At 41.8% G+C, this 10,920-nt stretch overlaps 1 protein-coding gene across 1 annotated transcript in view; it reads left to right on the forward strand.

The window, feature by feature from the left end:
- The window catches only part of LOC137421427 (rhophilin-2), a 128,250-nt gene extending 124,468 nt beyond the window's left edge, over positions 1-3,782 (forward strand). The window contains exons 14-15 of the mRNA XM_068107474.2: positions 1,858-2,016; positions 3,418-3,782. Of these exons, the coding sequence (XP_067963575.1) occupies positions 1,858-2,016; positions 3,418-3,669 (411 nt within the window). The 3' untranslated portion in view covers positions 3,670-3,782. The remainder of the gene's footprint in view (positions 1-1,857; positions 2,017-3,417) is intronic.
- The last annotated feature ends 7,138 nt before the right edge of the window (positions 3,783-10,920 follow it).

Genomic DNA, 10,920 nt, shown 5'->3' on the forward strand with positions numbered 1-10,920 from the left:
AGAGTGATGAACATCCTCTTGTTCCACTCCTGAATTAAAGATTGGGTCATGAGTCTGTTTCCATCTTGTGCAAACCAAAGCACAAAGTTAGTAAAACAAATTTGTCATTAGATGGCACAGTGGAGCACATGATCTATATTCAACACAAGAAGGCGCTATCCCACTCCTGACACCAATTGTTGCATGCTTGGTGGATGCTACCATTCTCAAAGGGTGCAATCAGGTGACCACATTGAGGAAGGCAGCAAGCACACCCCAAAACATGGGCTCGTTGTGGCCTGGATTTTGAGCAGTTGGAGTAAAACAGCACTCACAGCACTATGTTGGTAATAGAAAACTTACTCTTTATTTATAATTTATACATTTTACCTTCAACCTATCCTTACCGAAGCAAATACACAAAAGTAACTGTTCACTAAAGTGCATTCGCAAACTCTCTGAATTCTGAATCCAAATCAGCAGTTGTGCCTCGAGAGTCTCGTGCATTATATCGAGCAACCGCTGATCGACTTAACCGTGGAGTGAGCAGTAGGAGCAGTTGAAACTAATTTGTGAACTAGATGACAAAGAAGTGCTAGAAAACCATATTACAAGATCATCGCAGAACAATGGTGCTGAAAATGGTGCTTTGGTTAGCATCTTGTTGCAAAGCATACGGGCTTATATTAATTACTTCAGTGTCTCACGAGGAACGTTTCCACCTTGCTACTGGAAATTCCTTCATGATGCAGCCCAGCAGGAGTTCGCAAGCCTTGCAGAAAATGCAGCCCGACAAAGGATGCTCCAAACAGCATTTCTATCTCTCCTTTTTCCCTCTCGCTGTCTGTCGATGTCCTCTGTGTCCCACGATCGTACTCTTTTATGCCGAGCGTAACAGGCTCGCCCCTCATGGGCCAATTGCATGACGGCCCTGGTGTCAAGTCCCCAACCTTGTAAAGGCATTCTCTGCTCTTGCCAGCCTGGTCTATTCCAAAGTACCATGATCCGTTTTTACTTGGATTATATCGACCAAGGTCAAATTTCACTGCATTTTTGAACTTTTTATACGTCACTGTTCTTTACTTAACTAATAAGGTAATTTAATATTTAAATTATTTATCCAATAACCAAATATTCCTACAGTATTCCAAATTATGATTCCAAATTCAAATTCCTACAGTATTCCATCTGTCCCCCAAATACTCCTAGAGGTCGCACAAGATCTGCCAGCAACCCTCTTATGGTTAAACTGCCAAAATCAAGACTCTCTGCTCAGCTTCACTCTTTCATTCCTCTTTTCTCCCGCCTCTGGAACAAACTCCCTCACTCTCTTCAATCCCTCTCCTCCCTCCAGGTCTTCAAAACAGTAGTTCACCCCCATCTCTTATCTTCCCTCATCCAAAACCTTGATCTTTTCTACCCCCGTTAATTCACCCCAGATACACTTTTTTGAAATTCCGACTTCTTACGTGGAAGTCCTATCTGTGTCCATGTGTTTTATACCTCTCCCACCCCCACCCCCCCTTCCCGTGCCTCCTCCCCCCCAAGCCCCCTTCCTCCCACAGATCTCCCGATGTCCCTGCTCTCTGCTGTTGTACTTGTGTGCTTCCCTCTCTCTCCCCATCTTGTCTCCCGCTCCCTTTATCTTGTGTTTTATGTCAGTTTGTCTTTTTGTGATTAATGTTAGCTCTTACACGAGCCTCGATCTTGTATACAAAATTAATAAATAAAATAAATAACAACAATATTGACATCAACCAATTCCACTCCATCAAAGCAAAAGTCACAATAAAATACAGTAATTCCCATTTTTGTAATAATAGTTTGTGCACATCCACGTATTATGCTTTACCTATCTTTTTCTTCTTTTTTTTTTAGCGTGCAGGTGTTTGTGCTGGAGACTGCATCGTGGATATATGTGAGCGTGATGCTCGCTGGGCACGACATGATGACGTCGTGGGTTCAATGCTTGCCGCTGGGGATGAGGGAGTGCAAATTAGACTAATATCATTGCTGCCACCTGAACCCCTGGAAGTGGTGAGTGACTATAACTTGTTCTCAATGGGCTGAACATATTTGGACAACAAGATTGTTTTTTTTCCAGCTGGGTAGTCTTGCATGTTAGTGATTGCACAAATATACAGGTAGTGGATAAAAACATGGAAAACCTGGGTAAATGAGGGACACCAAGCAACGGTCTCCACACAGGTGTGGCCTAGGTGCGAATTAAGCAAATAACATCCCAGCATGCTTAGGGTCATATATAAAAATGCTGCACAGGCCTGGTTGCCTGTAATTATGGTGAGCATGGCTGCAAGAAGAGAACCCCCCACTCTCCCCAATGCCCCCATCGAAAGAGCACGTGTGTTCGCCCAATGGTTTGATGAGCATAACACTGTTATCCATAAGCCATGGCGTTCTCCGTCACCATATCTGAACCCAATCAAGCATTTATGGGATATTCTGGAATGACACCTGAGACTGCCTTTTCCACCTCCATCAAACAGGTGTGAGTTGATTGACTTTCTTGTGGAAGAATGATGTCGCATCCCTCCTGCAGAATTCCACATGCTAGTGGACTCTATGCCACGGTGCATATACAGGCCGTACTGGTCCGCACATGGTGGCCCAACACCCCATTAAGTGACTTTACATTGGTGTTTCCATTGTTTTGTCCACTACCTGTATTTTCTGCTTGCATTTGTTATAGGTGCAGTATCATCGTAGATGGGACAGCCGGCCAGCTCAACTTTCTGATGATTGCCGACAAATCAGAAATACATCTGTAAGCTAGGCTGACAGGAAGGCCGAGAGGTATGCGCACTCGCCTTAGAGCCACCTTACCTGGATTTGAATCCTGACCAAGCTACAAACTGTGTCCCCCCGTGGTGTCATGGCGAGGCATCAATGTGCGTGCGGTCCCTCGGATGGACGTGGAACTGGGTGTCCCATCTGCTGGCATTAGTTGGTGGATGTCAAAGATCCCAAGGTGTCATTCGTGAAGAGTAGGCCGGCATCGTGAACAAAAATTCAAATTCCTGTCGCCTTCAGTTGAACGTCAGACCTGGCTCGTCAGTTTGCGAAAGACTTAGGCCTAAAACGTTCCCTGACTGACCCCATAATAAGATTGGAATAATTGGGGCTGTTAAATCGGTAGTAACAGTAGATATATTAATTGTCAGATTTTAGAAATATTTTAGTTTTTTGGGGGATTTAGGTTTCTGGGGGTCTGGGATGACCACCAAAGGTGGTATTTAATACCAAAAGTGGTATTAAACACCAAAGGTGGTCATCCCAGACCCACAGAAACCTAAATCCCCCCCCCCCCCCCAAAAAAAAAATATTTCTGGGGGTCTGGGATACAATAAAATAATTATTTTGGGTACAATGATGTTTAAAAGTCTTGCCCTCTGTTATTATATTGTCTGTTATCCACAGGTGGATCATCGGAAAGACAGCGGCCTGGGTTCAGGACGTGGCACCTTTCCACTTTCCTCATCACCGTCATCATCTCCCAACCACGGTGCTGGGGGTGCCGGTGGTGCGGGCACCGCGAGTGGGAGGCTGGAGCAGGCGAGCCGCTCACGAGGACTACGTACCCTCGGATGGTTTACTGGACGGAAAACAGTGAAGCACAGCACACTTCCCAGCAGCTGTCTTGGAATCAAGACTGTGGATGAGAATAGCTAGCATCGTATTCACCCTGGCCAGGGATGGGGTGGGGTTAAATAGCCATATAGGAAGCTATTAAACAGCTGTTTTATTACTTCTTTCATTTCTCGAAGTTTCTAACTGATAACCGATTGCAGCATGATTACAAACACTCCTGAAGAACACCTCCATATGGACGAGCTAATTGTCCCAGAATTCCGGATGGGTTCATCACTCCGTGCGCAGCCTGTGGCTGCTGGTTGCAGCATTGTTGGGGAGCAGCAGTGCCCCCTGTTACCAGTAAGATGGTACTCATTTTGCCGACCTCAGAAGGATGACAGGCTGAGTCAACCTACCTGGTGTTATTTAACTGCACGACAGGTGCTTCAACTCAAGACCCTAAGATCTTAAGCCAGCCACCTTAAACGTTAAGCCAGCACCAGGCTTCTGGATGAGAATTAATTCCCCAAGGATTGGTGTATTTTAATATGACTAGTAATACTTTCTCGTACCTGGAGCAGCAATATGCTATTATTTATATAGAGACAGTTGACCCCAAGGACAATGGCCTACTCTTGTACCTTTTTACCCCCAATTCCACTAATTTGTGAAGATTCCCATTTGCATTTTGACAGATTGAATGCCGACTATGAACGCTGTGGATTCCGATAGATGGGTATGACAAAAATGGTGGAATTGTGGAGTACAAGAGGTACGGTGTTTGGAATCGGTCCCTGTAGTCTGCTATTCTTTGGTCCGTAGTAATAGGTGGTAGTTGGTTGTTGGGGCGGCAAACCTGTCGGTTGAGAGTCGACACCTTTGCATGGGCCGGGGCGGAATATCTGGACCAGAGCAGGCCTGGCAGGTAGATTAGACAAACTCTGAATGTCTTTTATAATCCAGTTTGGTCTACTTGGCCAACTCGTGACGTCACATGACGACTCTTGTGAGAATGTCTGAGGTTACAAGATCTCAGAATCCGAATTGTTAATACTTTTGCTTTTAGCGGGATTTGATCCACGACGTCTGGAATTCCAGTTCAGTACGTTTACTACAAGGTACCAACCCGTGTGTGTGTGTGTGTGTGTGTGTGTGTGTGTGTGTGTGTGTGTGTGTGTGTGTGTGTGTGTGTGTGTGTGTGTGTGTGTGTGTGTGTGTGTGTGTGTGTGTGTGTGTGTGTGTGTGTGTGTGTGTGTGTGTGTGTGTGTGTGTGTGTGTGTGTGTATATATATATATATATATATATATATATATTACTATTTTTGAGTGGTTTTCTGACCTGTAGTTACAATTTTTTTTTTTTTTTTTACTGATTTACAAAGAAATGGAATCTCATTTGAAAGTCCAACATAATTTAACAATTGCTGAAGCAGTTTGAATTGGTCCTCATCGAATGTTCCGTGACGTTGGGGTGAACATAGCTCAATATGCTGAGATCCCAAAATCCAAGGCTATATGTACTCTGGGTATTTCGGGCCTTGTAATTCGTGTACAAATACTTTGATATTTTCTATTGTCCTTGTTCCGCACAAGACACGTATAAACTCCTCCAAGGAGTCTGTGCAGTTGAAGGAAAAATCTGGGATGGAATGAACATAACGTTGTTTGGTGTTTGTTTTTGGTGAAAATCTGACTTCAGGTGTTGATCCTTCAAATGAGCAAATTAGGAAGACTGGATTGGATAGATGTATATGGTGGGAGTGTGTCTGAGTGTATCCAGGGAGCATGTGGGGGTGAGAATGACTCCTTTTGATAGGGAGGGTGAGAGTTCATGGGTTAAATGTCAAAGGTATCAATTTTACTTTTGGTGAAGCACCCCCGTTTCAGGTGTTCACCCCTCATCGGAGCGAGAGCACTTTAAAAAAACCTCTTTTGCTGAATTGAAGGACTAACGTTCGAAACATCAGCTTCTTGATTCTCACCCATCAATGCTATATGTTCATTCCATCCACCGTTCTACCTGTCCACCAACGCAGATTGACAGAGGAGCGGGTATTGCATTTTAGTCCGTTTGTCTGTCCGGACAGAATAAATATGATTTTCTCTGCAACCGTTGGTCCGATTGACAGGAAATTTTCACCATATATTTTCACCATACACATTTCGCCACCTCCACCTGTATAATTTTTTTGGACAATTATGACGTCATAGGTCACGTGGTACGGGCGCCATCTTGGAAAAACCGAAAAACTTTGCACCTCTATATCTCCGAGAGCGCTGCCTAGAAAACATTGAGACGTGGCTCATTGTAAAGAAATCTCCATCGGGAATAACGTATGTTAATGATGATGGTCATAGGTGCCTTCATTATGACGTCATAATTCGACAAGTACAAAACGTCATCCGATCAAGATGAAATTTCTTCGACATCTAGGGATAAATTGGTGGGGGAAAAAAATGATGACGTCATGGTCACGTGGTTCGGTCGCCATATTTGCTGTAACACAAAAAGCCTTAAAACCCACTAAAACACGTCCTGGCGAGGATCTGCAATCTGATTGTTCTTTCTTGTTTTTACAATGAAATACTGTCGTTAAACAGTGTCCATTGGGTGGGTCTTTTCCAATTTCAGCAACAGTGGATAAAGTTGTTTTTTGTTTGTTTTTTTTTGGTTTTGTTTTTTAATATATATATATATATATATATTTTCATTCTTTTGTTGTTTTTTCTTTTCTTTTTTTACACCATGCACTCAAAGTTGTTAGACATTCGGTATCTCCCATGTGAAGTTTGCCATCCGGGCGTCACGGTTTAATGCCAATCATTCAAGGTGGTTCAAGAGCAATAATGGTCCAATTTTCAGTCAAATTATTATGCGACACAACGCAAACCTTCGGCCTGACATTTCAGCAACATTTGCTTCATCCGAGGAGTAATAAATACAACCGGTCCCCTATTGAGGCCCCTTTGTCACGTACAATTGCCTGTATCCTGATGGAAACCGCAAAACTGATAAGAGGACTTGTCCACTCTTTAACCAAATTTCATGATCTACTTGGTCATTTTGAAGAGGGTGCCATTTTAGACACTGATATTTGAACTTTCTTGTGCTGTTGAAACTTTAGCTTTCATCGCAAGTTGCTGGTGAAGATCACTAATCCTGTTACATTGCTTGCAGAAACTAATACTCAAAGTAGATGCTTTAGGGAGTCTAAAATCGAAATGACCTGCTTTATCTTGATTGTTTTCTATTAATCTGAACTCTATAAAATATGTTATTGGGAAAAGGAAACTTTGTGGAGCCAAGTTGTAAGAGTTTCATTTCCATTGTGAATGCACTTTACGGATGTTGTTTTTGTAGTTTTTGGTCTGGAGCTCCGCAGTGGCATGAAGGGTTGGATAGCCAGGTGACGTGGCATGACATGATGGTGTTTATTGCATGAGTGATCAAATACCTTGCACCACTTGGTGAAGGCCTACATGTGGAATGTGCTTCGATAGAGTTAAGCAACTGCTTGGATGGAGGTACAGTTAGTAGGGACACTGATTTTCTGCGGAACATGGACGGAATTGACCGATTTATCATTCCAAACGGAATTTTGCACTGAAAAAGACGGAAATGAAAAAAAAAAACCACATGTAAAATATTATTTTGGACTGATCTAATTTCGGGACAGATTTAGGCTGTGTACTCAGAAATGATGTAAGATTTGCAAAAAGATGCACTGAATGGAATCGGCGAAGTGAGCAGCCACAGCCAGATCATGATCCCTCTCCCGTCTCCCCCCGGTGCAGTCTGGGTAATAGATGTCGGTTATCTGGGTCGCGATTCACGTTCTCCTTTCTTGGAAGAACGAAAGTCGGCGATGACATTTCTCTGTCGTTTTACCTGATCACATTTCGTTACCTGTGGACGGAGGTTAGGTTTACAACCCTGTGTCTGTGAGCAGGGAATCTCAAAAAGTTGTTGAAGGATTCGACTTGGTGGACAGGTTGGGTGTGTGACGAGGATTAATTGATTCGATTTTGCTGAAGATCTGGATCCCGATCCAGATATGAGAATGTTTCATTTTTAAATAAATATTTATAATGGAGAGATACGTAGGGCCAAAAACGATATATATCATATTTCAAAAAGTTGTGGATGACTTTTGATAAAACTTGGGGGTTGTGAGTATCGGTGCTATTGCTATTGGTTGTAAAAAAACAACAACAAAAAATTCCAAACCCGATATTGAACACGTTCTCAACCATTTCTCGCATGCATTTTATGGATCTTCTTCATACTTGGCACACAAAATCAATGAAGGGTTACATAAGCACGTCATTTATTTTCGATATCTGATCCAAGATGGCCGACTGGCGGCGATTTTTCTTACTTAAACATGTCCCCAAGCATTTCCTGAACATACATAGTCCAATTTTGTTTAAACTTGGCACAAGCAGAGTACATGATGACATACATATGCACCTCACTTTATTTTGCGATCTCATCAAAGATGGCCGACTGGTAGACTGGCAGCCATTTTAGTTGTAAAAAAAACAAAACACGACGTTGAACACGTCCTCGACCATTTCTCGTACGTGAATTTACCGATGTTCAGACTTGGCACACAGATAATGAATGATGGCTTGCAGATGCTTGTCTTTTTTATTTCGAGGTCAGATCCAAGATGGTGGACTGGCGGCCATTTTGTTACTTAAATGTGTCCCCAACCATTTATTGGACATGCATGGTCTGATTTTGTTCAAACTTGGCACAAAGACAATATATGGGAGTATACATATGATAGAAGATTTTGTTTTGTAATCTGACCAAATATGGCGGACTGGCAGCATTTAACTCGGTACAGCAAAATTACTAAAACCACGGGGACGATGACATTTTATGGGTTTTTTTCTCCTTGTTCAGATTTAACTTCCTCTCGTGTATAAATATCAAAAAATGTACTTTTCACATCCTCAGAGAGAATTTCCATTTAATTAGCGATCACCTGACCTGGAAATTGGCATTTTATATTAAACGGAAAATCAGTGTCCCTATATGGTAAGCGATCTGATCTTTTCAGGTGAGATATATCCTCTCCTGTCTGTTGAATGCTGCAATGTGATTGGTTCATTTTGCTCATCATAAAAAAACCTTTGAGTGATGAGAAATGGAAACATATTTTTCTTTTTCTTTTTTTCTTTTTTTTTTTAAATTCTTTTCACAAAGTCCTCTCAAGGAGGGTTGAGCTTTGCTATGCTGTGCGCTTTGCACAAACTAACGAAGTTTGAGATCATGATCGTCGCTTTTCAGTGGCCAGTCTCACCTGACTATAAGATGGGGAGATTTGTGGTAATAGTTTTGTGCAAGGTTTGGGAACTCTTTTATGGAGATCTTGTGAGATTGTACGGTCATAGGAAAATCATCAGGGTGTGCGAGACTTGGTGAAGAGCTGCATGATATGACTGATCTCTCGTGCACAGCAGGGTTCAGCTCAATTTGGATCGGGTTGATCACTTCAGGTGACAAAAAGGTATTTGTAGATATTTTCTGGTGCAAAACATTCATCACTCAGATACTCTTGTATCGGGTAGAGAAGAAAGACGTTTCCTTCTAATCCGGTGAACTAGGGAGAGTTGGTGCAGATGCTTGTCATCATGTGTGCCACCATTTGCCACTGTGATGTCACGTTAGTGAAAATCTGTGAAATATTTTTTAACATGTATATGTGGCCTGGAGTGTTGTTTGATTGGCTCCTGGGTGTTTTGTTTTATTATTGTGAATATTGTGTTCACACAAATATTCCAGTTTGACTTTTTCACTAATTCATACGAATGATATAATATATTTAATTTACAATAATTGTTGGACATAATTTATGATTATTGTTCTTTATAGCAAGTACTGTTATGAACTCTATTTTGAGCATTTTGCTGGTAATACTTTTGGGAATTAAATTGTTTTGATAAGTCTTTGCAAATTGAAAATCTAAATTGTCAACAGTTTGTTTTCAAAGACAGACTCTTTTGTGTTTCCTCAATCAATGAATACTGTTTCATTAAGAGCAAATAAAGATGTTTGCTTTACTCTTGATCTATTTCTTAAATCCTTTTTTCAAATACAAATGCTCAAAGGCCATTGTTGTTGTTGTTGTTGTTGTTGTTGTTGTATAGCCCCAGACAGTTCTTGTCATTGTTGTATCGCCCGGACTAGCCCTGGACAGTTCTCTCGAACAAGGCCGCGGCACGGAGACGGCTGGTCGATCTCGCGAGCGTGACCCCAGAGATCCCCTACATCCAGGATGGTGTACTCCACCTTCACGAGAGAGAGAGAGAGAGATAGAGAGAGAGAGAGAGAGAGAGAGAGAGAGAGAGAGAGACAGAGACAGAGACAGAGACAGACAGACAGACACAGAGAGAGAGAGAGAGACAGAGAGACAGAGAGAGAGACACAGAGACACAGACTGACTTTGAAACCCTTTTTATTATAAAAGTATAAAACAAGAGTAACACTAAAGCACGCTTCAATAAAATTCAACAGTCATAGAAATCCCGAAAGGGAAAAAAACAAACTGCACTGCAATCCAAACAACAGAAAAGGCGAGAATACCAAAAAAAACACAAGGAGAAAAACTAGGCATAATTTCTAAACTAGGCATAATTAATTTTATATGTACAAATTTACATTTGCATTTGCAAACATGAGGAGAGACGGAAGAAAGAAAGAATAGGTCAAGAGCAGGGGGAAAAAAAAGACCAGCAAGAAGAAGCATGGAACAATGTATTGAGGAAAACATAAATATATTATAAAGAAATTATTAATTTGTTATCTTGGACTTTACAAATCCCTTCAACACACCAGGTCGCAATAAAATTTGCAAGGTCGCTTGCAGTTTGGGCATAGTTGAATTCAAGTTTGAGCCTTGCTGACACCAAAGAACTAAAAAAACAAAACAATACGACATTCTTGCATGGGTCTACCGCCCAGTTTCGCCTTCCGTGACGGGTATACGGCAAGTTTAGCAGTGGCGGTTAGGAAACCGAATACAATAGAAATAGGTTCCTTTTTGGGAGGAAAACCAAAGATGTAGGCCTTCAAAGAAAAGGTAATCCACAATTTATGGGAAATGAAATTTAAGCAATAAAACAAAGGAGAAAGTCTTTCACAATTAATGAAGGCATGAAACAAGTCTTCCCTCTCCAGACAAAAGGGGCAACAGCTAGAAATGGGGGAATAAAATTAATAACAGCATTTGAAGGAACAATCCAGTGGGCCAAACGCCACTGGAGGTCACCTGTTCTTTTAGATATAAGTCCAGCATACATTGTATCCCATAAAGGCTCAGAAGGGGGGGGGGCCGGGAG

Source organism: Myxine glutinosa, chromosome 2 (genome assembly GCF_964187855.1).
Source record: "Myxine glutinosa chromosome 2, kmMyxGlut1.1, whole genome shotgun sequence".
Taxonomy (NCBI): Eukaryota; Metazoa; Chordata; class Myxini; order Myxiniformes; family Myxinidae; genus Myxine; species Myxine glutinosa.